This window comes from Myotis myotis, unplaced genomic scaffold (assembly GCF_014108235.1).
Source record: "Myotis myotis isolate mMyoMyo1 unplaced genomic scaffold, mMyoMyo1.p scaffold_m19_p_11, whole genome shotgun sequence".
Classification (NCBI taxonomy): domain Eukaryota; kingdom Metazoa; phylum Chordata; class Mammalia; order Chiroptera; family Vespertilionidae; genus Myotis; species Myotis myotis.
In genome coordinates, this window is record NW_023416315.1 from 19,377,102 (window position 1) to 19,404,782 (window position 27,681).

At 39.8% G+C, this 27,681-nt stretch overlaps 1 protein-coding gene across 8 annotated transcripts in view; it reads right to left on the minus strand.

Moving 5' to 3' along the window:
• Positions 1 to 27,681, minus strand: part of ZNRF2 (zinc and ring finger 2) — an 81,443-nt gene that overhangs the window by 13,515 nt on the left and 40,247 nt on the right. For 4 of the 8 annotated variants that reach the window (XR_004970821.1, XR_004970820.1, XR_004970822.1 and 1 more), the window contains exon 2: positions 19,238 to 19,333. Coding sequence is in view for 2 of the 8 variants with exons in the window: in XM_036327721.1 (XP_036183614.1) it covers positions 19,238 to 19,333 (96 nt within the window). In the remaining 6 variants the exon portion in view is untranslated. Of the gene's footprint in view, positions 1 to 4,761; positions 4,799 to 6,880; positions 6,958 to 9,171; positions 9,283 to 19,237; positions 19,334 to 27,681 lie in introns of those variants that run through there. The other 4 variants (XR_004970824.1, XR_004970825.1, XR_004970823.1 and 1 more) reach the window with 4 other exon arrangements.

The window sequence follows — 27,681 nt, forward strand, 5'->3', positions numbered from 1 at the left end:
AACTGATGAAATAGGGTATCATACTTTCTATATTTGGAATACATTAACAATGCATCTAGATTTAAGTCTAAAAGAGCCACAGAATCTAAAATGTCATAAATTAAGAAAATGAGATGGACCAGATTTTAAAAGAGAAAAAGTATTGCCAATGTTATCACCGATAAGGGTTAATCTCCAACATTTATAGGGAACTCTTACAACTTAACAAAAGGAACATAAACAATCCAATCAAAAAAATGGGCAAAGGACCTAAATAGACACTTTTCAAAAGAGGACATTCAGAAAGCCAAGAGACATGAAAACATGCTCAAAGTCACTAATCATCTGAGAGATGCAAATCAAAACAACAATGAGGTACCATCTCACACCTGTTAGAATGGCTATCATCAACAAATCAACAAACAACAAGTGCTGGAGAGGATGCAGAGAAAAAGGAACCCTCCTGCACTGCTAGTGGGAATGCAGACTGGTGCAGCCACTATAGAAGACAGTATGGAGCAGGGGTCCTCAAACTACGGCCCGCAGGCCACATGCAAATACAAATATTGTATTTGTTCCCGTTTTGCTTTTTTACTTCAAAATAAGATATGTGCAGTATGCATAGGCATTTGTTCATAGTTTTTTTTTTAAACTATAGTCCGGCCCTCCAATGGTCTGAGGGACAGTGCACTGGCCCCCTGTTTAAAAAGTATGAGGACCCCTGGTATGGAATTTCCTCAAAAAGTTAAAAATGGGGAGAAACTAAGATGGCGGCATAGGTAAACACCGGGAAATTGCCGCCTCACACAACAATTGAAAATTACCGCAAAGGACAGAGCAAACATCATCCAGAACAACAGGAAGGCTGGCTGAGTGTAAATTCTACAACTAGAAGGAAAGAAAAGCACGCTGAGAGCCAGAGGAGCTGCAGAGGTGAAGTGCAGAGGTACGGCCGGCTCGTGCGCGCGAGTAAAGGGGGTGGCACCTGAGGACGCGGCTGTCTTTTTGAATCACAAGCTCCCGACTGCTCTGAACTCCGGTTCCGGGAAGTCTCTGGGGACCCAGGACTCATACGGGGAGAAGCTGGTCTGTCCGGCAGCGGGCGAACTTGAAGGCGGCTTTCCCTCAGAGGTGCTTGCAGCAATTAGCAGGTCACTGAGACCCGAGACTCCGGGCGGAGAATCAGCCATAGCTCCTTGATCCGCCCTTTGATTCCCTGAGACCCCGCCCCACCCAGGCTGCGGCAGAGGCTTTTGCATGTGAATGTACCTAACTGCAGCCTAGCCAGGCAGACCCGGAACTTCCAAGAGAAGGCCCAAGGCCCCGCAGCAGCTTGCATTGCTTCACAGCTGAGCCTCTTCGTGGCTCCTGCTGTGTGGCCTCAGGCAGAGGCTGAATTAGCACCTCCTAAGATCCAGGAGCCACTGTACCCAGTGGTCAGAGGGGGACCATCCAGACTGCAACTCCTCAGATCCATAAGGGACACACTCAGGGAGCAGACTCAGTGAGCACCAAAGCCCCACTGAAGCAAGTCTTGCCCCAGAAGGGTGTCTTCAGCACAGAAGTTCTCCCACTTTAGACACAGCTGATTCTCACAGCCAATTGGCCTGAAGGTCAATTCCTCCCAGTGATCCTACAACAACCAAGGCACCAAGAGTGCACCAAGAGTGTCCACCCCAGGTAACTGGGGAGGCTGAGCTACTGGGCCCTACAGGACACCTGGCGCGCAGGGCCACTCTATCAACACAGGGAAGCTGCCAAAATGTGGAGACAAAGAAACAGGTCACAAATGGCAGAAATGGAGGAAAGCAAACGATTGGATATAGAGTTCAAGGCCACGTTTATAAGGTTTTTCAAGAATTTTATGGAAACCGCCGATAAATTTAATGAATCCCTCAATAAGTATAGTGAGACCATGGAGGACATGAAAAAGGACCAACTAGAAATTAAGCATACACTGACTGAAATAAAGAATAATTTACAGAGATCCAGCAGCAGAAAAGAGGATCCCAAGAATCAAGTCAAAGATTTGAAATACAAAGAAACAAAAAATATCCAACCGAAAAAGAAAAAAGAAAAGAGATTCCAAAAATATGAAGATAGTGTAAGGAACCTCTGGGACAACTTCAAATGTACCAACATCAGAATTATAGGGGTACCAGAAGAAGAGAGAGGGCAAGATATTGAAAACCTTTTTGAAGAAATAATGACAGAAAACTTCCCCTACCTGGTGAAAGAAATGGACTTACAAGTCCAGGAAGCGCAGAGAACCCCAAACAAAAGGAATCCAAAGAGGACCACACCAAGACACATCATAATTAAAATGCCAAGAGCAAAAGATAAAGAGAGAATCTTAAAAGCAGCAAGAGAAAGACAGTCAGTTACCTACAAGGGAGTACCCATACGACTGTCAGCTGATTTCTCAACAGAAACCATGCAGGCCAGAAGAGACTGGCAAGAAATATTCAAAGTGATGAATAGCAAGAACCTGCAACCAAGATTACTTTATCCAGCAAAGCTATCATTCAGAATAGAAGGTCAGATAAAGAGCTTCACGGATAAGAAAAAGCTAAAGGAGTTCATCACCACCAAACCAGCATTATATGAAATGCTGAAAGGTATTCTTTAAGAAGAGGAAGAAGAAAAAGGAACTCTTACCATTTGCCACAGCATGGATGGAACTGGAGAGCGGATAAATACCACATGATCTCACTCATTTGTGGAATATAATGAACAACATAAGCTGATGAACAAGGACTGATCCAGAGACGGAGAGGCATTGATTGGACTGTCGGGACTTGGAGGGAAGGTAGGGGAGGGTGGGGGTAAGGGGGAAAGATCAACCAAAGGACTTATATGCAAGCATATAGGCCTAATCAATGGACATGGACAACGGGGGGGGTGAGGGCATGAGCGGGGGGGGTGGGGGGGTGGGGGGTAGAGGGTAACGTGGGGACAAGGACACATATGTAATATCTTAATCAATAAAAAATATATTAAAAAAAAAAAAAGTTAAAAATGGAGCTCCCATTTGACCCAGTGATCCCACTTCTAGGAATATATCCCATGAAACCAGAAACACCAATCAGAAAGGATATAAGCATCCCTATGTTCATAGCAGCACAATTTACCATAGCTAAGATTTGGAAACAGCCTAAGTGCCCATCAACAGATGAATGGATTAAAAAACTGTGGTACATCTACACAATGGAATACTATGCTGCTGTAAAAAAGAAGGAATTCTTACCATTTGCCACAGCATGGATGGAACTGGAAAGCATTATGCTAAGTGAAATAAGCCAGTCAGAGAAGCATAAATACCACATGATCTCACTCATTTGTGGAATATAATGAACAACATAAACTGATGGACAAGGACAGATCCAGAGACAGAGAGGCATTGATTGGACTGTCGGGCCTTAGAGGGAAGGTAGGGGAGGGTGGGGGTTAGGGGGGCGGGGTCGACCAAAGGACTTATACGCAAACATATAGGCCTAACCAATGGACACGGACAACAGGGGGGTGAGGGCAGGAGCGGGGGGATAGGGGGTAACGTGGGGATAAGGACACATATGTAATATCTTAAATAAAAATATATATATTTATTAAAAAAAAGAGAGAAAAAGTATTAACATATTTTTGCTATAGAAGTCTATGTTAACAGATTCTCAACACCAAATGAAAGTAAGTAGAAATCCACTAAGTACAGGCTTCTGAATACATTGTTCACAGAAAAGTAACTGTCTTACTATACATTTAAGTTGATCTATGATTGTCAAGTCTCATTTGTTTATTGCAATAGTTTTTTTTTATTAATCTTTGATTTGGGATAACTTTAATATCTTAAAAGGCCTTGGTTTTATCTTGTTTATAAGAACATTTATTTACAGTGCAACAAAGATAAATCTAATCTGCATATACCTATCGTAACAATATATTTTGAAAAATAAGAATGTTATGTTATACTTTGTAGGTATTAAGTTTAAAAACTTTTTGTTTAATCTAGAATGCCATTATTAAAATCAGTCATGTTAATCATAGGCTCCCTAAATCTTAGTAATGAAAAATTATCAGAGCTGTATTTTTTATGTTAAGAAAGGTACACCTATATAGAAGAACATTCCAAGCACATTCATTTCAACACAGGAGTAGCCCTCTGTTTATTCACTGTAAATAGTTTCTAGTGGCACGATCTCTGCTCAGAAAATTAAAAGCCAATGTTAGCATATTATTGCTCCTGCTCAACTGCGTTTTGATAAGCATTTCTGAGTTAAGACAGTTCACTCACTGCAAAACCTCAGTTACTGCCTCAAATAGCAAATGCTTAATTTTCAAATTTGAAAGTAATTTCCAATAGAATCTGTCTTTGTATTTTTGAAAATACGCTTTATTTTTGAAAATCCACTACACAATGTGATTAACTGTTGCCTATCTGAGGGTTTGCTAGAGTATGCACCTATCCCACCCCATCATGACATGGTCTTTTCATTCAGTTTTGAGCTTATTAGTAATGTGATGCATTCAGCGTTAAAAACGGCCTGCAAATACCACTAAATCCAGGACACTGAAGCATCTTCAAGACAGCTGAGGAAAGTTTATTAAGAATCTTCAGCCAAGCCCTAGCCGGTTTGGCTCAGTGGACAGAGTATTGGCCTGCGGACCAAAGGGTCCTGGGTTTGATTCTGGTCAAGGGCACGTACCTTGGTTGCAGGATCCCTGGGCCCGGGCCCTGGTCAGGGCTTGTGCAGGAAGCAACCAATCGATGTGTTTCTCTCACATGGATGTTTCTCTCTGTCTTTCTCTCTCTCTTCCACTTTCCCTAAAAATCAACGGAAAAATATCCTCAGATGAAGATTAAAAAAAAACAACAAACAAAAAAACTTCAGTCAAACAACTGAAAACATTCATGAGGCTACTTATTACCCATGGTGATAAGGAGGCGATGCCCGAGGACCTGGACACAATGAGAGCAGACTACTAGTATTTAGGAGCCAAAACTGATCTCAGGGAAGCGGAAGGGGGAGCACTAATGGACTCAACTTCCAGAGCTGGCTACTCTGGAACCTTCCTTGCCACCAGCACTGATCAAATGGAGAGGCAGGCCATCAAGATTGTGAACAGGAAACTAAACTGAATTGCTTTTTCAAGTGTTGTTGCTCATCTACCTAAATATCAGTTTCATTCTTTGTCTTATTTGTGTGGTCTAAGCACTAATTTAGATGTACTGAAATAGAAGAAAAATTAAACCTGGAAGAGAGCAATGATTTTTAGCCAGAGGTGGACACCAGAATCACTTGGGTATGCATTCTGTCTCAACGTAAGAAAAAAAATTACATATACCTGGACCCATCCCCAGAGATTCTGAAATATACACCTACCTGAAATCACAACTACTATTAAGGAAACAGCATACTGAAGTAGAAAGAGCATAAGACTTAAAGTTGAAAACATAATATCAATTTCCGTTCTCACTATTGGTTAGCTAGGCAACCGAAAAATCTTGGTCAACCTTGAATTTCCTTTTACTCTTTTTTAACTCCACATATTATGGAGATGAAATTTTAAAGAATTATGTGAAAAACTTTGTTGTAAAACTATACAAAGTATTAGAAAGTACTTTGCAGACTTCTCCAAAAACAAAGTTATCATTTTTCTATTTTTTCCCCCTCCCCATTCTGGTATTCTAGTTGTTTTAATTTTATACAATGTCAGAAATAATGCCTTGGCCACCAGAAACTTCTATGGAATACTCCCTGACCTAGCGACTTCTAGAGACCTATTACAATAGACAGGCTGGGAACAACCCCCTCAAATGATACTGCCTAATTAATTTAAGTGTTTTGGCTTCATTCTATAGATAAAGGTATTATAAATGTCCACTTTGTTACATGCTTTTAGATATATTTAAGTCTTTTAAATTTTTTAATTTTACAAGGTAACTAATGTTACCTCCATTTTACTGATAAGCAAATTGAGGCTCAAAGAAGTTAAGTAACTTACCAGAAAAGTTACAACTAGTGAGTCCTGGACTCAGAATTCAAATTTAAACTAATTACTTGGCCTTTTTACTACTTCATGAATTTTGCTACAAGAAACAATTTCACTTTGAAATAACATAATTACTGACACAAATGAACTGTTTTAGGCAACTTTAAGTTTGAAATACTCAATATGGAGATGGCTTACCATATGTAAAGAAAACAGCTCAAGGCTAGTCATATACTTCATCTTCGAAAGTTACTAAACTGTTATAAAAACTGGTATGAGAAATGAGCTTACATGTTGCTGCTAACTTCCTTCTACTGGATAGGAAAACAGTGCTGTCCACAGAATTCTCTGTGACCACAGAAACAGTCTCCCATCTGTGCTGCCCCAAATGGTAGCTACAAGCCACATATGGCCCAAAAGGAGCACTTGAAATGTGGCCAGTGCAACTGAGGAATTGCATTTTAAATTTTATTTAATTTTCATAAAATATGAAACCTTAAAATATAGAGAAGACAAGGAGCATACATTTATAAACTAATTAAAAACTTCCGTAAATTGATATTTCACTTGTAGCCTCAAGCTCTTAATTTTCATTGTCCAAAGAAATTATTTAAAATTCAAGCAGCCAAATACATAAAATTAAAATATTTAGCAAGTACAAGCACATATCCATACAGTAATTGCAGATCGAGACACATGAATAAAAGCAGACAGCCAAAATCCTTTTGGGGGGGAAAAAAAAAGGAAAAGAAAAACAACAAATAAAACCAAATTTGTTTAAGGCAGCCAAGGAAATTCCATGCGAAAATTTCATAATCATCACAACTCTATTTTCAGATCAAGCATCCAAACAGGTATATGATCTTTTCAGCAAAATACAATGCCAAGCACTATTATGGGTCAGGCGTTTTACCTGAAGACTTATTTTTTGTTCTTGAACCCTCAATGATAGCAGTAGAAAACAAAAGCAGCTGAAATGTGAAATAATCCCTAGAAAAATCAAGAATTAAAAAAAATTCACAACATTAGTAAGAAGCATTTACTCAAAGTATGAAAAATTGGGGCTTGCAAGGTTTATTAATAAGTACTTTGTGACAAAGTTATCTCTAATGAACTTAAAAGAAGTTAACATTATTCTAGATTATAGGTCCAAGAGCTGATACTATACTCAAATATACTCAGGAGAATTAGAAATGATATTTATCAAAAGGAAATTGTCTTTTTTAGTGTAAGACAAATATATCAATAAAAACATGGGATAGCTTTCATTAAACTATTTAAAACTCAAAGTTCCTAGTCAGTGTCAGTTTTTATAACTTCTTACAAAACTTACTCTGTTTCCAGGAGGAATTACTAGCTTCCTCTGCTTAGATGCCATTGACAATTACTGCATCAACGCTTTCTTTGGTTTAAATATAACTGAGAATTGACCAAAAAAATAAGCCACTTTTCATCTGCATTGTTAGAAACTTAATTTAAAACTAAGACTGACCTGGCTGGTGCAACTCGGTTGGACCAAGAGGCTGCCAGTTGGATTCAGTGCACATGCCGGGTTGGGAGCTTGATCCCCAGTGGGGGGCATGCAGGAGGCAACCAATTGTTATTTCTCTCCCTCTCCCTACCTCTCTCAAATCAATAAAAAAATACATATATATATATATATATATATTTAAATTAAGACTAATTCCTCAAAAGGGAATAGAACTTGTAACTCTTCTGATGACTTTTAAGAAAAAACACATGCATTCTTGGGAATATTTTGAAAATCACCATTGGGCACCCTCTCCAAGAAAATGTAAGTAAAATAAAATGGAACCCAAACTGAAAGTAAAATATACAAAAGGAACACTAACTCGATACTTACATATTTAGCTTTCTTGGGCCTTTTTGTTCTTAACTTAACTAAAAAAGCTAGCTCAGGATAAAGTACTTGATAAAATTAACTAGAGGCCTGGTGCATAAATTCATGCACACTGGGGTCCCTCGGCCTAGTCGGCCGACTGGAGCTGTCTTGCCCAGTCCCGATCAGGGCAATTGGGGCTGTCTGTGGGTGTGTGTGGGCGGGGGGTGGGGGAGTTGGTATTGCAGAGGTTGGCCAGCCAGAGATAGGGGCCGATCATGGCCACTGGCAGTGGGGTAGGGGCACAGGTGATTGGCCGGCTGGGGGTGGAGAAGAGGGACATGGTAGGTTGGCCAGCCAGCCCCAATGGAGGCCGGCCCATGGGGGGGTGGGGAGGGAGGGACCACAAGAGGTTGGCTCTGGGAGTGTACTGACCACCAGGGGGAAGCTCCTGCATTGAGTGTCTGCCCCCTGGTGGTCAGTGCGCATCATAGCAACTAGTGTTTTGGTCACTTAGGCTTTTATAGATATACAGATTATCTCACAAGCTGCAAAAAGTCATACAAATCACCTAAGAAATTATCACACTGCCTAATCTTCAAATCAAATTAACTTTCATATGCCCTTTGTCAAAAATCAACAATAAACCAAAATTTAAAACCAACTGCTACACTGATTTGCTAAACCCTAAACAAGTATTTTCTAAATGTACTGTCCACATAAAAAGAAACTGCTGAATATATAAAAAAATAGAGTAAGTATACTTTGAACTAAACTTAGTTTCAGGTCCCCTTTTGTTTTGAATCACTACAGAGCAAAACAACATTCCAAAATAAACTCCACCAAACCAAATGTAGCCTCTTAATGGCAACAAAAAAGGAACCAAACAATCGGATAATATGTTACTATAGACAGTTCTAGGTTCAAACTCCAACTCTCCATCTTATTCAGGAAAATAATGGGGATAACAATACCTACTTCATACGGCAGTGGTAAGAATTAAATAGGGTACTACCTGTTACATGTCTAGCACTGTACCTGGCAAGAGCAGGTTTGTTCTGAGGACTAGTTACGTGATTAATGGCAAGAAAGAACTCTTCCTCTGAGTTTGCTTTCTCCAATCTAAACAAGCGATGAAACCTGCAGGCTGCACCTGTCTCTCAAGATTGCTGAGAGGCCGTAATGAGACAAGCAAATGAAAGGCAGTCTCATGGAAAAAGAACACGCTTGAACTTGGCACCAACTTCATCTTCTTCAAATAAATTGTAGGTCATAATACCTACATCTGACACTGTCTTCAATATTGATGATTAAAAATAAAAGAGCAAATGAACATAAAAATATTTAAATATAAAAAAATTTACCTATCACCTTATTGAAGTAAAGTGAAAAAGGTCAACTCAAGTGTGTATGCCTATTGCTTTTGTTGATGGAGGCTAGAGTGTTGCAGTCTTTCCCTTCTGCTTCCACCTGATCTGTAAGAAAATTAGCAGGCTGAGTGATAAATACTGTACAAGGATCACAAACTCAAATGCCTAAAGGGGAGTTGCCAGAAAACATTAAAGTAGCTCATCTTTAAAAAACTATGTTTATAAACAGCCCAGTTGTGACAATAAATGCCAACTGAATTTGGCTTTGGTTTCAGGGATTAATAGGTAACCGTGGTAAATTGGTACACACAGTCTTATTAAAGAGGCATTATATATCGAAAGGCGCTAGCTGCAAAGTTTTTAGGTGGTATTTCTTAATTTCAAAATACTGACTCAAAAAACATTTTTTATGCTGTGTAAGCCAAACAAAAAAATGTCTGTGAAACAGATGTAGCCAATACTTTGCAACCTCTGTATTAAAGAAATAAGAATAAATTCTACGAGGGAACAGAACCTAGATTTTGCATATTCTAGCAAGTAGCACAGTGTTTTACACACAGTAAGTTCACAATAAATATTTTTTGAACAGCTAATGAAACACAAGATCTCAGGAGACTAGAGAAAACACAAAACAACAAATGAGCAGCCAATGGACAAAGAAAATGCCCAAAAGCCAGGGGTTTGCTGCTTCAGTGACCTGGGCACTTGGTAGTCTGTTACTCAAAAACAAATTACAGACAAGCAATATTAAACATGCAGTAAGTAGGGTATTATTTCCCATGAGCTCTTCTCAAAAGATTTATATGCAGATGAATTTCAGCTAACCAAAAGATACCTGAAAAAACTTATGCAAAACCAGTTTGAAATTCAAATGGTAAAAACAAATGCCATTCATATCAGTAACAAAACTATAAAATACCAGACATAAACTTTAAAAAAAAAGCAGCACTGAGCATAAAACTGTGTGTATCTTCCTTATAGTTATTTATGATTTAATAAAGGGTAAAACACAGTCCAGTTGAGTCTTATGTTAATGAATAATAAACTATACTTTATGTGCACTCATCTGTACACTGTATTTAATTAACATAAAATATCTGGAGAGTAAGAATAGGAACCCTCACTAAGAGAATTCCACAATATAAAACCTAACAAAATTAACTCACATTTTCCCTCTGAAACCCGGGGCTTCTAAGAGTGGCTCTCATCACCCTAAATCCGTTTCATCAACTATTATAATGTTGATAACACACTAAGATTTGGTACTTCAAATTATACATGTACCACATATAGTATGTTTTAGTGTGATCTGGGGATATTTAAAAATCTTTCTAGAAAGCACTTTAGAACATTTTGAAAGAAAAAAAATCTTATACATACAACAAATGGGAACGTTAACTTTTTTTTTATTGAAGAAATAAATGACTTGCCTCTTAGGATTAAGCCTCGGGTTAAACTTTTACACTTCTGTATGATTTATTGATGGGCTGATCCACGCATATATTTATTTCATACTCTGGGTTGTAATCCAATACCATGCCATATTAATTGTGTTGCTCACATTGTTCACTGGGATCTCTTTCAGGTTGTTCTGTGTGTCCCTGGACCTAATCTCATCTTTTTGGTTTTGAGCAACTCCTGGCTTTCAGACAATACAGATCGCCAGCCTAGAACTAACCCTTTCTTCAAGGAGCCCTGGTTCTCTCTACCAGAGAATGGTATTTCAAAACCAAGAACTGGTGTCAAAGATTTTTTCAGTAAAAAAGCATTACAAGGGAAGTGCTAGGAAGTGAGGTGAATGCTAAGGAGTACAGTTTAAAGGGGTTAAGATAAAAGTAACTATAATCTAGGACAGCGGTTCTCAACCTGTGGGTCGCAACCCTTTGGGGGTCGAACGACCCTTTCACAGGGGTCGCCTAAATACATCCGGCATATCAGATATTTACATTACGATTATAACAGTAGCAAAATTACAATTATGAAGTAGCAACGAAAATAATTTTGTGGTTGGGGGTCACCACAACATGAGAACTGTATTAAAGGGTCACGGCATTAGGAAGGTTGAGAACCACTGATCTATGAGGTGCTAAAGGATCAAGAACACTGGAGATCCTAAAATCAGTTTAGCAGAAAATGAAAGAAATGAAGTAAATCATATAAATACTATAAATATTTAGATGGCAAAGGAATAAGACTATCTAGAATATTTTTCTTTTTTACTTTTAATCTTACATTACCTTAATACACTGTTAAGATGTTAAGAGTTAAATACAATTCTCCAAAGGCAGAGCCTACCCTGAAACCAAGCCCTAAGTGAGTGTCTGGGGAGATACTTCTCAAGGCCACTCTAGGCAAATCCAGGAAGTGTTCTGAATTATCAGGGCCAAAGTGACTTACGGGGGAAGGGGAAGGAGAGAAAAGGCATTTTTTAAAAAAACGTTATACAAGCAATAAGTGGTCATTGAAAAAATATTCACAAGTCATTTCTTTTAACAGTTCTAACATCTTTCTTGAAGTGAACAAAATACTCAATGACCCTCTGTAAAATCCTTAACTCCTCTCCTTGAGAAAAATCCTTTAATTTTTACATCTGAAAGGTCGATCCCTGGCATGTTGTGGAGAACAGCTAGGTGCTCTCCTACGCTCTCTACCACAAAGTGAGTCACTCCACCACCAATCCTCCAGTCCTGGTGACTCCTCCCTCCCCAAGTCCAGCAATCACTAAACCCAATTCTTCCTATGCTTCTGTGGTAACTTCCTCCTCCCAGCACATCATAACCATTTCCCACATAAAGTACCATACTATTCTCCAAACTGGTCTGTAAATAAACTTTTTATATTTATTTTTATTATTGACAGTATTACAGATGTCCCCCACTTCCCCCCTTCTTCCGGCACCTGCCCCCACCAAGGCCTTCAAGGCATTACAGTCTGTGTCCATGGGCTATGCATATCTATATATATAAAAGGCTAATATGACAGTTTCGGCCCAATCACAGGCCAGGCCAAGGGACCCCACTGGTGCACCTGCGGAGATTGGGCCGAAACTAACTCTCTGACATCCCCCGAGGGGTCCCGGATTGCGAGAGGGCACAGGCCAGGCCGAAGGGCCCCACTGGTACACGAATCTGTGCACGGGGCCTCTAGTATGCATGTGTATTATTTGGTTAATCTCTTCCCAATTCCCCTCCTCTACCCTTCCCTCTGAAATCTGTGAGATTGTTCCATGCAGCCATGTCTCTAGACTTTTTTGTTCATTAGATTCCACAAGTAAGTGAGATCATGTGATATTTGTCTTTCTCTGACTGGCTTATTTCTTTTAGCATAATAATCTCCAGGTCCATCCATGCTGCCACAAAGGGTAAGAGACCCTTCTTTTTCACAGCTGCACAGCATTCCATTGTGTAAATATACCACAGCTCTTTTATGCACTCATCTGCTGATGGGCACTTGGGATGTTTCCACATCTTAGCTATTGTAAGTAATGCTGCTAAGAACATTTTAAATGTAAATTGGTGTTTTGAATAGCTATGTTAACAGAAAGGCGTAAAAATGATTTGAGTGCCATAGGTGTGTATAATTCTGGCAACTGGATAAGACTAACCACAGTAAAGTTTCTTATTATGACCATTTCTGATCCATTATCTTTATAAAGTAAACACATGCTTAGTTTTTACTTATTTCTTATTTATCCTTTTATGATTTTAATGATTTGGAAATATATAGTTTTAAAGTTCTTGGGGTGCTAATTCTAATCACATCTGCTGACTCACACCTCATATATTTTTTATTTTTAATCGCAAGTTCACTTTCAATAGAATGTAACTATTTTTGTCAGTTTACATTTTAAATTGAATATACTAGCATTAGTTAGTAAAATGATATAGGTTTAAAGTGTACAATTCTATAATACATCATCTGTATATTGTATTGTGTGTTCACTACCCCAAGTCATGTCTCTTTCATCACCATATATCCCCCCCTTTACCCTTTCCTGCCTTCCCCCACCCTCATTTCCCTCTGGTAATCACCTATTGTCTGTCTATGAGGTCTTTGTGTGGGTTGTTTTTTTTCCCTTAATCCCTCACCTTTTTCACCCAGCCCCTCTACCCCTGCCCCCCTCTGACAACTAGGATTCTGTTTCTACTTTGTTAATTTTGTTCTTTGGATTCCACATGTAAGTGAAATCATAAGGTACTTGTCTTTCTCTGAGTGGCTTATTTCACTTAGCACAATACTCTCCAGGTCCATCCATACTATCACAAAAGGTAAGATCACCTCACACCTGTCAGAATGGCTATCATCAATAAAATCCACAAATAACAAATGTTGGCAAGAATGTGGAGAAAAGGGCACCCTCGTGCACTGGCAGGTGGGAATGCAGTATGGTGCACCCACTGTGGAAAGCAGTATGGAGTTACCTCAAAAAATTTAAAATGGAACTGCCTTCTGCCTCACAGATTCCATGTCTGGGAATTTGACGGAGAAAGCCCAAAACACTAATTCAAAAGAATATACACACCTATGTTCACTGCAGCATTATTTACAACAGGCCATATTTGGAAGCAACCCAAGTGCCCATCAGCAGCAACCCAAGTGCCCATCAGCAGATGAGTGGATAAAGAAGCTGTGGTAGCCCTTTCCGGTTTGGCTCAGTGGATAGAGTATTGGCCTGTGGACTGCAGGATCCCAGGATCAATTCTGGTCAAGGGCACATGCTCTGGTTGCGGGCTCGATCCCCAATAGGGAGTGTGCAGGAAGCAGCCAATCAATGATTCCCTCTCATCATTGATGATTCTATCTCTCTCCCTTCCTCTCTGAAATCAATAAAAATATATTTAAAAAAAAAAAAAGAAGCAGCAGCAGCTGTGGTACATTGACAGAAGGTAACTATTTTTCTATAGAAATCCCATGTAGGTTTTAGAATCGTTTTTCCAACCTCTTCTGGGACACTGTCTACTTTGAAATTTCCATAATATGGAATAAGAGATGTGACACTTTCTACTGAATTAATTTTTTTACTTCATGGCTTGACAGCCAATTTATAGTACAAAAAAAAAAATCACTTCACTTCAATGACGCCCTATAATCTATGAAGTCATTTAAAACTGCAACCAGGAATCACACTTAAAACTCAACCACAGAAATCACCAATGCAAATAAATGCACACAGGCACCAAATCAAATAACAGAAATCTGGCACTCTTTCTCCGGGGAACACATCCCTGCCTTTCCCTTTCCCTTACCTCCCCCCAATCCCCACCCCTCTAGGCCTGTAATTATTAGCTTCCTCACTCCCAAGCTCCACTGGCCCTTCCTTTACCTCTATAACTTGTTTCCTAAACACATTTCTTCTAGAAATTACTTCTTCTACTGCCGGGAGCCGGTCCATGCTTGCTGTTTCAAGGGACCTGGCATATATGGCATACTGTTCTTAATATGTTTGCTCACCTTCTTGGCACTATGTGTTTTAACCAAGGTCACCTCTCTGAGAAAGGTTGTTTCCCCAGGTAGGGATTTTCCCCTGAAGTTAGGGAGGGAATAAAACCTCTTAACTAGTGCCAGGTGGGTAATTAATCACTTTAACTACGAACAATCATGCTTAAGCTACATAATCTTTACTCCCTGGAATGGAGATAAGAAACGCCCTAGCCTTTGTAATAGAGATTGATAGGATTGAATCAACTGGTATAAATACAGATGTAATAAGACAGCAAGACTCAGAACTTAGAATACAGAGCTTAGAATACAACTCAGAAGACAGAACCAGGAGGCACAGAACCTCCACAGAACGTTCTCTAGAGACAGAAGAACTTCGCTGGAGAGAACATGGCAAAAGATCCTGGACAGAAACTGGCCTCAGAACCTAGAGACAGAACCTAGCGAGAGAACATGGCAAAAGATCCTGGACTGAACCTGACTACAGAAATTGGCAAGAGAACCTGACTAGAACCTGGTGACTGAACCTGGCTGGAGAACCTGGACAGAACCTGGCTGGAGAACCTAGCAAGGGAACATGGCTACAGAACCTGGCTGGAGAACCTGGAGAACCTAGCAAGACAACATGGATATAGAACCTGGCTAGAGATCCTAAGCAGAACCTCTCTGGAGATCCAGACCAGAACTTGGCTGGAGATCCTGGCTGGAGATCCTGGCTAGGCTGCTGATCAACTGAACGCTGCCTCCATGTCATTCCTTCTTCGCCGACTCCATCCACACCTTTGGGGACCCCTGGACCCGCTGGGGCAGGACCCTGGCATTCTACCTCTATAATTTATCAAATAAATGTTCTCTTACAAAAAAATAAAATACATAACAAATCTTCCAGAGAAGAGCAAGTTCACAGAAACTCAGGCAATAATCACCTCCTTATTTAAAATTTTGCTTGGAGGTTGCTGGCAATTTTTTTTTAACCTCACTTGTAAGAGACATGCCCATTCAGGAAACATCCTGAACTCAGAAACATTAAAATGTGTGTGTGGGGGGGTAAAGGATGTGTGTCTTAAACCCAAGAAAATGTAGTATGTAAGGCAGAAAGCAAGTTTATAACTTAAAATGGGAACCACAACTGGCTGAAAAGCCAGACAGTATCTACAGAGGGAGAAAGCATGTTTCTGCCTGCACCAGCGCACATGGAAAGCCAGGCCACCTGAAGGCTCAGGAGCACACTGGAATAGAGCGCCCGCTGCAATCTACCTCCACATTCCAGTGAGCGTGACAGCACTTTCTCACAAGGTGGGATCCTTATAACTCACTTTCATTACAGAACAAGTTCCCTTCCAAATGACTCAATACATATTTCTTCAAATATGTCAATTTAACATCTTACTTCTTTCTGATGACTTGAAAAGGCTCTGCTTTGATTCACTACATGAGTTTATAATGAATTCTCAGAAGATAAACTTATTTCAAGCTACCCCTCCTCCAGGTACAAGTGCACACACACAAATAATACCAATTAAAACTAAAACAAAATTTTCTTAAATACAAATCTTACTGCCCTCAATCACAGAATTCTAAAATAAAAACTGAACTTTATAATAGACACAAAACATGCTAAGACCCAGTGAAGTTTAAAAACCAACAAAACCAAGACTAAGAATTTGCTGACAATATTTATCTCATGTTTTTGGTTTGTTCTTAAACATTTTAGAAGATGGGGGACAAGGAAATGAAGAGGGAGTATGCTCATAAAATTTGTATCATGCTCACAGACGACACAATGAATTACTAGGTGCATAAACGGAAGTACATGAAAGAGGGAAAGGTATATGAGATAGGCAGTCCCTGATTTAAGGGCAGCCTATACATACGGACACTCATTGTGGCATTTTGAAATTTTTCCCATCCTGCCAAAATGCCACCAGCAGTAGATAACCACTCACAACACTCTGAATCATTCCCTCTGTGATCACTTTGGACCTCCTATCTGAACCTCTGCTGAGCCAGTTGCCTAAACCCTGAGCTTCCACCTAGTCAGTCAATTCTGTTCTTCAGTTACTGGACTTGGTATTTTGATATATTCACAGATTTTTTTTTAAGTTGTTGTGGGCTAGTCTAACATTTAGACTATCATCTCTGTGAGTATGAATTTGAAACTCCATATTACCAACTTATATTCAAATTTCTATAATTCATCCTCTTCTGGAATTTGACTATAAATATATCCAGCATGAAAAACAAGTCCAGTTCTCCTTGCTGTGAATGTTTGTACAGTTAAGTCAATATACATATAACAAATAAAATTTAAAAATTCAGATCTAGCTACTTTAGATAAGGCTGCAAAAGGTATAAATTAATAAGCACCATGCTGAATAAAATTCTCTTTTGAGATGTTAAAAAAGAGACAACAGGCCAAAGATGGAGTCACTGTGTTAAGTCCCAAGTCAGCAAATCAAGGCTTAATACCTCACGTACAGCCGGGCCTTGACTTACGAGTTTAATTCGTTCCGTGACCGAGCTCGTAACTCAAATTACTCATATGTCAAATCAACAGTGAACGAGTGAGACACATGATGCTGGGCTGATGTTGTGGCGTTCACTGATGTTCGCTGCACCAACTAAGGGTGGGGTATCTGAAGCTGGCTCATAACTCGAATTTTAGCTCGCAACTCAAAGCAAAAAATCGGCCGAGAGACGGCTCGTATCTCGAAAAACTCGTTAGTCGGGACACTCGTAAGTCAAGGCCCCACTGTAATTGCAATTTCAGCCTCTCCCAGGAATGTAACCTATAACCAGTCAATCTGAAATTAGCTGATCAACAGTAGTGAGGTAATCTGTCAGACAGACCCATCTTCCCCTAAAGCAGTGGTTCTCTACCTTCCTAATGCACGGACCCTTTAATACAGTTCCTCATGTTGTGGTAACCCCAACCATAAAATTATTTTCGTTGCTACTTCATAACTGTAATTTTGCTACTGTTATGAATCGTAATGTAAATATCTGATATGCTATCTGTGTGTTCCGATGGTCGTGACCCACAGGTTGAGAACCACTGCAAAGAAAGATGACCTTGCCTGAAACTATTGGCTCTTTCCTAACAACTTCCTTATCTGGCCCCACCTTTGCCTATAAAAGCCCTTCATTATGTACAGCCCCAGTATCCGCTAGATGGGATGCTGCCTGATTCCTGAATCACTGAATAAAGTCAATTAGATCTTCAAATGTATTCAGCTGAATTTTGTTTAACAACACAATTTAGATGCATATTTCTCTAAGGAATCAACTTCTATGAATTCAAATATAAAGCTGTGAGGAGTCCAGGTGACTAAAAAGGGTCTGTTTCAAAGATTCTGACTCACCTAAATCTTTTGTTTACAGTATCCCCAAGCAGAAGACTACCTATTGGTTAAGATACCAAATAAGTGATATAGGAAACTTTAATGACTTTAGCCAAATATTGACACACAAAAGACTGTTTTCTAAATATATTATACAAAAAGTAAATGTACAGAATACTAAGACTGTGTACAACTATTTCACATGGTCAAAAGAAATACATTTGTGCTTTTAAAGTTCAAGGCCAGAGTATTAAGATTTAAGGATATTTACTTTAAAGAGACCGATAAGAAACATAATAATAGAGTAACAATAAGATAATGGAGTAAAGATAAGAAACAAGCCCAATCACTTTTACCTCAAATTTGAGGTAAAATGGAAATGCTTTTTATTTCTTAAGTAACTGAAATTCAACTAGATTATGCAAAGTAGCCAATTCAATTTCATAATATAAAAAGGTATGGATATAATCAACAGGTACATTTACTAAACCCTACTTTTTACTTACTCACGGAAAATGAATGGGAAAAAGCTCTACTGTCACCACTATAACAGTGTGGCTGAAACACTATCTTATCAGAGGCTCCTAAACCAATTTGAAAAAAAAAAAAAAAAAAAGCTACTCAAAGTAACATGACCATTTCAGTGTTAAATTCTACCTCTCCCAACATTATTTTTTTAATGAGTAGAAATCCCAGATTGTTAAATGCTCCTACGTTGATCAATCTTTGGATGGATCCCAGATTGTAGGATCCATCTCTGTTTTAGTCAGTATCATCTCAAGTTCCTAACACCATACCTTGAGAGTATTCACAAAACATTTGTTGAATTAAGTCAACCTATCAACTGGATTCACTGTTTACTGGAACTCTTCCGACTTATTCTATTTCAAACCAAATTGTACATCTGAAAAATCTAAAATTTCTCATACACTTTTGAAGTTTGTCCTTCTATGCATGAAATTTTGGGAAAAGCTCTCATTTTTCCTTTATTTTATCCCATTTATTTAAAGTCAGGAGTGAACTATTTGATTTTTTTTTTTCAAGTCTATTCCAAAATGTACCAAAACCACATGGAAAATCTCTTCCAGGGTTTTGAATATCTAGAGACATTGTGGTCAGGAAATAATGGTACAACCCTTTAAAGCACCAGGCCTAATTAGAGCACCAGTGGGCCTCCAAGGCTCATGGTGGTGCTTCCTGTCCTTTTAAATGTTACCTGAAACATGAAGTTCATTAAATCTAAGTAATCCTCATTTAAAACATTAAAGCACAGGACTTACCATTATAGGTTATTCTTGGCTTTGTTAAACACATCACAAGATGTAAATCCATTTCATCTGAGGGTACAAATTTTGAGCATACAGGGCACTTAAATCCTAAAAAGTAAAAGAGAACCATGTTACTTAACTATTCTGAATATCCAACTATGATTTTTTTACAAGCATGGAAGATAAAGAGCATTTCAAACTTCAATATTACACTTATAATATTATACTACTTATGTACAACTTGGGATATTACAGTTTGTGACTGTAATATCCAACTTAAATCAGTTTATGAAGATCATCCCATTTCCAATAAAACAAGTTCAAATGAGAATTTGGTTCACTACAAAACTCCCCTATCTTTTTCTAATTTAAGGGCCCAATCGCTCTCATATCTTTCTCATTTTTTTTACATTAACCTGAACTTACGATTGTATTCTAACTGTGCTGTGGAAATTACCTTCCCCAGCTCAGTATAGAACAATTTGAGTCACAGATTTTTTAGCTAGACCTAGCAGTACCTTAGAAACTACTCTACTTTTAAAGATTTATCTGGTGAAGAAAGTGCAGCCTTTCAGAACAGCAAACTCAGGTCCAGAATCTAAGACTGCTGGCCTCTGGTATAGTGGCCTTTCTGCCACACCATGCTACTGAAGTCACAATGGGAACAGAAAATAGCAGCATACTTCTCAGGCAATCTGGACACCTAAATATTAGCTAGTTTCCTACGCTATTCAATCTGCACTACTAAGTATTTACCTGAAGTACTCTATTGAAAAAACAAACGGTATACTGAGAAAGAATATGTTATGCATTCAGCTCTATCCTGCCCCTCACTCACCAAGGGGACCTGTCCCATCCATGGTTCCTTGCTATTTCCCTGCTGCTCTCCTGCTCCCTCCCTGACATCCTTAAGGGGCTTGACACCTGATCCACTTTACAGTTTAGCTAAGAACAACGATCACAAGTGGCACAATAAGAACAACGATCAGAAGTGGCACAAAAAGATGGCCTGAGCCAATGATTTTTTTTGAAATGTGACTAAAAAACAGCAAGAGAAGACACTGGTCAGCTGCAAAGGGCTGAAGCCAAAAGGTCACATTTAAGTAAGAGAGAGAATGGCGTGTCCATCCTGGCACATGTGTAAGCTGAACTCAGAACAGACACTATCGAAAAAGAGGAACTCAGCACACATGGCGATCTTGAGGCTGATGTGCAGAGGAGCGTAAGAGCTGTGGAGACAACAGCTGGTAAGACGGGTGGTGGCAGAGGCCAACTTCAGGCCGGCACTCTCAGCTGTGGAACACACATTCTCACGGGCACTGCCTCCCTTCTTTGTGACTGAAACTCACTGCAACCAATGAGTCAGGCTAGAGTAATACCCCAGGCAGAACTACAAATTAGGAAAAGGTTTTGGCATGGTACTTAATCCAGGTATTCAACCCCTAAAAGAGATATATGGCTTTGTTAGAAGCAAAAATAGAATATTGGGGACTAGCTTTGGTTATGAGAAATATTCATCATGCTCTGTTAACCATGATTGCCTTGTTCTGGATAAAAGAACGAACAATCTAACCTGGCTGGGAGTTGTATGCCCCTGGGAACCTGGGAGCCAACCTTAGACCTGGGAAGTCAACCTTGGAATGTGGCCCATTCCCATTCAAGAACTGCCTATTATCATGGAAAGATTAATAACCTTGTTGCCCAAACAATGGAGTCCCACCCCAGCCTGCAATTCCTACTTTCCCATGAAATCTTCGTCTTACCCTATAAGAGCAGCTGGCTTATGGGGGGCTGCAGAGCAGACTTCTGCGGATGACCTGCTGCTCTCCCATACTGCTGGCAGTATTGGAATAAATGCTCATATAGGAGTCAAGCCTGTCTCTGCTTAACAGGCAGCATGGACCCACTGACTGTCCAGTTTCATATTCGAACACTATTTTCCACACTGTATTAAAGCATTTTTTTAAACTAGAAATTCAGTTTTGTATATTGTTTTCTCTCCTTGGCTTTAGTTTATCTCTACATTAAAATATGATTACTCATCCCAGATCAGCAAAAACTCAAAAGCTTGACAATGCATTGCTGGTGAGGCTGCGGGACACAGGCACTTCATCCACTGCTTGTGGGAATGTAAAATTGCACAACTCCACAGAAAGTACTTTGCAATATCTAACTAGATTACGTCTGTATTTATTTTAGCAATCCCATTACTAGGATCTCACCCTGAAGGTATGTCCCCAACAATACAAATAACATATGCACAGACAGAGGATTCTGGGAAGACTCGGAGCAGGAAGAATCTGTCTCCCCACCTAGGCAACTGCTGCACTACGGCATCTACCTGACGTCACTATTTTGGAACTCTGGAGTCTACTGAAGGCTCCCAGCTCCCAGGGGAAGACTTGAACAGTATACTGTGGTTAATTTTAGCTCAGCTCAGTAGCAGCTGCCCTTCCTCCACCCCAGTCACATGACAGGCGGCGATACACTTGTTCCTGGTGCAGCCTGCACAGAGCTTGCAGGAGCCACGGGGGCAAAAGACCCTGTCCTCCAAATACTGGGAACCTTTTCTCTGATAGCTGGTTGCTGCTTCTGATGCAGGAGCACAGTGAGAAGGGCACTCACTGTCCTTGGGCCACCATGCTTTTGATTTAAGCTCCTTGCACTCTGGCTGAAAAGACTTCAGCCCCACCTTCCATCTACAATTGCCTGAGAGACTCCAACTGAGAACCCCTGAATCCCATCAATTGATCCCCATTACTCACAGAACCCTAAGAGAGAAATAAATTTATGTTTTCATTAAAACACAGTAATTTATTATGGCACTCTTTGAAATAGCCCAAGGTCAGCAACACATAACAGATCCGGTGAATAAAACATTATTCATCTACACGATGGAGTACTATGCAGCTATTAAAAAAGAAATGGAAGGTAATATAAACTAATATAGAGAGGTTGATCCAGGCTTAAATCTGCTCTGAAGGTTTCTTTGCAGATTGAAAAAAGATGTGTGGTGGGCAATTTCTTTTCCCTCGTTTGGTTCCTGATTTTTGAGGAAACAAAAGTACTTAGGGAATAGCATTTTTACATGGTTGGCACTCAGTTTACCTGACAATGCCCTCGCTGTTAAGAAGAGGGACTTCTCCATGTTCACTATAATTAAGTCCCACACCATCTGGGTGCAAGTTTAGGAGAATGTGAATGGGACCTACAGGAACATCTACTCTAATCTCCTTCTTAAGATAAGAAAACTCAGTGAAGTGAAATAGCAGTAGGGCCAGGACTAGGACTCTCTTCATTGCACTCTGTACTACACACACCTACCAGATCTCTCTCATAAGTATTTATAAATAAACAATTTACAGTATTGTGAAGGGGGGGTGTGGGGGAAGGCCACATGCTAACCTGACAAGTTCAGGGAAGGCCTGCATGGCAGTCTTGCAAACTTAAAGACCTAAAGTAACCACAAAGGATGATGTGAAATTAAAACTTTAACTAAAAGCAGTTATAGTGGGTAGTCATGTCCTAGACCGGTATTTTTCCTGACAAGGTCAACCTTTATCTTAAATGAGCCTATCCGCCTTTTTGCATCTACAATAATGTATCCTTGAAATGTTTGGATAATTTGCAACTTCCCTTTTTCCAGACCTCTTGGGGCACAACCTAATGTGCCTGGGCGCCAAGGCAGGTACCACAAATTCCTTCATTGTTGCTATCATGTTAATTGTTGACTGTTAACTATCCGTCTCTCATTTCACTTTTTATCCAGTCCCAGGTCCCCCCCTGCCCGCCCTCCCGCCTTTGCTTTCAACCACCTCTCTAATCTATCTCCAATGGATTTCATGTAACCCACCTACTTCCCCTCCTTTGATTTCAATGTACAAAACTAGATGAGAAACTACCATTCTCTGGAGCATTATCCCAATCCATTGAGATACTGCTTCCTGGTAATTGTGGACAGTTTGACTCAAATAAACTCACAAAAATTCTTTACAGGTTTGAATGTTTTTACATTAACAGTATCTTATACACAAAAATATTCTATCCATGCAACCTTTAGAGAGGATCTATTTTAAGCTTGTTTGTTTTCAAGGAGAAGGGATAACAGGTATATATGTTTATTTCTTTTTTTTTTAATTTATTAAATCTTTATTGTTCAGATTATTACAGTTGTTCCTCTTTTTCCCCCCCATAGCTCCCCTCCCCCCCGTTCCCACCCCACCCTCTGCCCTTACTCCAACCACTGTCCTCATCCATAGGTGCACGATTTTTGTCCAGTCTCTTCCTGCACCCCCCACACCCCTTTCCCCCCCGAGAATTGTCAGTCCACTCCCTTTCTATGCCCCTGATTCTGTTATATTCACCATTTATTCTGTTCATCAGATTTTTTATTCACTTGATTTTTATTTTTATTTTATTTTTTTAAATATATTTTATTGATTTTCCACAGAGAGGAAGGGAGAGAGAGAGATAGAAACATCGATGAGAGAGAAACATCGATCAGCTGCCTCCTGCACATACCCTACTGGGGATATGCCCGCAACCCAGGCACATGCCCTTGACCGGAATCGAACCCGGGACCCTTCAGTCCACAGGCTGACGCTCTATCCACTGAGCCAAACCGGTTTTGGCAATTCACTTGATTTTTAGATTCACTTGTTGATAGATATGTATTTGTTGTTCATAATTTGTATCTTTCCCTTTTTCTTCTTCCTCTTCTTAAAGAATACCTTTCAGCATTTCATATAATCCTGGTTTGGTGGTGATGAACTCCTTTAGCTTTTCCTTATCTGTGAAGCTCTTTATCTGACCTTCAATTCTGAATGATAGCTTTGCTGGATAAAGTAATCTTGGTTGTAGGTTCTTGGTATTCATCACTTTGAATATTTCTTGCCACTCCCTTCTGGCCTGCATAGTTTCTGTTGAGAAATCAGCTGACAGTTGTATGGGTACTCCCTTGTAGGTAACTGACTGTTTCTCTCTTGCTGCTTTTAAGATTCTCTTTGTCTTTTGCTCTTGGCATTTTAATTATGATGTGTCTTGGTGTGGTCCTCTTTGGATTCCTTTTGTTTGGGGTTCTCTGAGCTTCCTGGACTTGTAAGTCTATTTCTTTCACCAGGTAGGGGAAGCTTTCTGTCATTATTTCTTCAAATAGGTTTTCAATATCTTGCTCTCTCTCCTCTTCTGGCACACCCATAATTCAGATGTTGGTACGCCTGAAGTTGTCCCAGAGGCTCCTTACACTACCTTCATATTTTTGGATTCTTTTTTCTTTTTGTTTTTCCGGTTGGGTGTTTTTTGCTTCTTCGTATTTCAAATCTTTGACTTGATTCTTGTGATCCTCTAGTCTGCTGTTGGATCTCTGTATAATATTCTTCATTTCAGTCTGTGTATGCTTAATTTCTAGTTGGTCCTTTTTCATATCCTCGAGGATCTCACTAGATTTATTGAGGGTCTCACTAAATTTATTGGCGATTTCTAGAAAATTCTTGAAAAACCTTATAACCGTGGTTTTGAACTCTATATCCAGTAGTTTTCTTTCCTCCATTTCTGTCATTTGTGACCTGTTTCTTTGTCTCCACATTTTGGCTGTTTCCCTGTGTTGATAGAGTGGCTTTCTGTGCTAGGTGTTCTATAGGGCCCAGTGGCTCAGCCTCCCCAATTACCTGAGGTGGACACTCTTGGTGCACCCCTTTGTGGACTGTGTGCACAGTTAAGCCTTGACTGTTGTTGGTATCACTGGGAAGAATTGACCTCCAGGCCAACTGGCTGTGAGGATCAGCTGTGTCTATGGTGGGAGAACTTCTGTGCTGGAGACACCCTTCTGGGGCAAGACTTGCTTCAGTGTGGCTTTGGTGCTCACTGAGTCTGCCCCTGAGTGTGTCCCTTATGGATCTGAGGAGTTGTAATCTGGATGGTCCCACTCTGACCACTGGGTACACTGGCACTTGGATCTCTAAGGAGGTGCTAATTTAGCCTCTGCCTGAGGCTACCCAGCAGGAGCTATGGAGAGATCTGCAGATTCCTCTTCTTTGTTTGGGACTGGAGGTGCCCAGATGAGGCCCAGCTGTGAAGCAATGCAAGCTGCTGTGGGGCCTTAGGCCTTCTTTTGGATGTTCTGGGTCTCTCTGACCCAGCTGTAGTTTGTTAGGTAATTTTAGATTGCAAAGGGCCAGGGCATTCATATGCAAAAGCCTCTGTGCACAGCTTGGGTGGGGTGTGGTCTCAGGGAATCAACAGGGCAGAGCAAACAGCTATGGCTGATCCTCCGTCCTGCCCTAAGAGGCCCCAGGTCTCAGTGTCCCTCGGTAATCGCTGCAAGCACCTCTGAGAGAAAGCCGCCCTCGAGTTCTGCCCAATGCCAGATAGTCCAGTTTCTTCCCATATGAGTCTGGGTCCCCAGAGACTCACCCGGAACTGGAGTTCAGAGCAGTCGGGAGCTTGTGTCTCCCTCCTGACTGAAAAAGACAACCACTTCCTCAGTTGCCAGCTCTTTCCGCATGCGGCTTTGTACCTCTGCACTTTACTTCCGCACTTCCTCTAAGTCTCAGTGTGCTTTTCTCTTTCCTTCTAATTGTAGAATTTCCACTCAGCCAGCCTTCCTGTGGTTCTGGATGATGTCAGTTTTGTATTTTATTTGTAGTTTTGAAGTGGTTGTGCGAGGCAGCAATTTCAGGTGTTTACCTATATGTTTATATGGTTTTCTGTCCTATATGGTTTTCTGTCCTATATGTTTATTTCTTCAACAGATTGATAATCTACAAACATGCCCGGATTTTGCTTTTATTTTTTTCATTATTTTATTATTCCTTTTATCAAAGTCTTCTATCTAGCCTGTCAATCAACTTTCTGCCAATCTCCCCCCAATATCCCATTATTTCTCATCCTATATTTTGCCTTCTTTAATTGTCTAGAATGTTTTAAATACATATAACCTACAAATATGATAGATGAGAGCAACTATGAAAGATACTAATGGTCGGCCATTCAGATAGCTGTCACAAAATACTAGAGATTAGGTGGCTTATAAACAAGACATTTATTTCTCACAGATCTAGAGATCAAAGTGCCAACACAGTCACTCATGGTATCCTCACCTGGTGGACGGGGCTAAAGAGCTCCTGGAGCCTCTTTTACGGCACTAATCCCATTCATGAGGGCTCTACACTCACGACCTAGTCACCTCCCAAAGGCCCATTTCCTAATACCATCACCTTGGGCATTAGGTTTTAACCTGAATTTGGGGGGCATATTCAAACCACAGCAGTATGTAATGCACTTTCGGAATTGAGCATGAGCTAACACATTCAGAGCCTATTTGTTTATTTTCATCAATAGGACAAAAATAGCTTCTGCTGTGAATTTTTTGTTCAGTTGGGAGAAAGAGGAGGTAAAGAATAGAATAACTGCATTTGCAATTCACAGACAAGATGGAGAAATACATCTTTGAGCCACAGCTTCTCATCCAAGACAGTGCAGCTGTATAAAGCCCATCAGTCACCATAGTCCTAGATTAACACAGAAGTCAAATAAAGAGCCACAAAAATTTAACTATAATTTTCAGAATAATTACTACAGAACCCTAACCATTACAGTTACTGTTTGCACTCATTGGCTTAAAGCAAAACATTGAAAAAACTGTGCAGAGCACAGCTAAAATTCGCAATAAATTCAATGTCCCCAAATAATTTGCCTCTAAATATTTATGTTTCCAATTCCCTTCAGTTGCAGAAAACTTATGACCAAAGTTTGATCATTAGCTCTAGAAACAGAGTATCAATGTGGGTAGAGCCTCTATGCTTGTAGTTGTTTATCACCTGTTCATTTCAGGCTATGTCTGTCAAATATACATATTCTTCCTATCAGGTTTCTATTTGTTGTCTAACCAAGTTTTAGCTACTCCAAAATCTATTTACTAAAGATTCAGTGAATTTTACTAAAGCTCTAAATCTTTTAAAAAAATATAAATGAAAACAAAATTCAGTATGTAGTGACCAGATTTCATTAGACTTATTTTAAAAATACAGGCACAATTATAATCTTAATGAAACTAATGTCAAACATCTTTGGAACTTCCAAATAAAAACACCAAATATTCCAATGAACTCAGTAATGTAAGAATGATTTTAAAATACATCTTCTTCATATTTCATATCAAGGTTTTTATTTACTGCACAGCATCATGCCAGAGCAGACAACTCAAAAAACATTTACTGAATGACAACTATATCCTTCCTCTTATGTATCCTTTCTCTTGCCCTTATTGAAGATAAGTGTGGAGTTCTCTCTCCACAACTCTCTCCTTAGTGCTCAAATTAACAAGTGCCACGCTGAACAGCTAGCTAAAGGGTATTTTTAAAGTATGGCTCACTGTATTTCCTTCCTCCCTTCCCCTTCCCTCCTATTCTCTCTCTTGCACATGTACATGAACTCACACAAAACATGGAGATTTTACA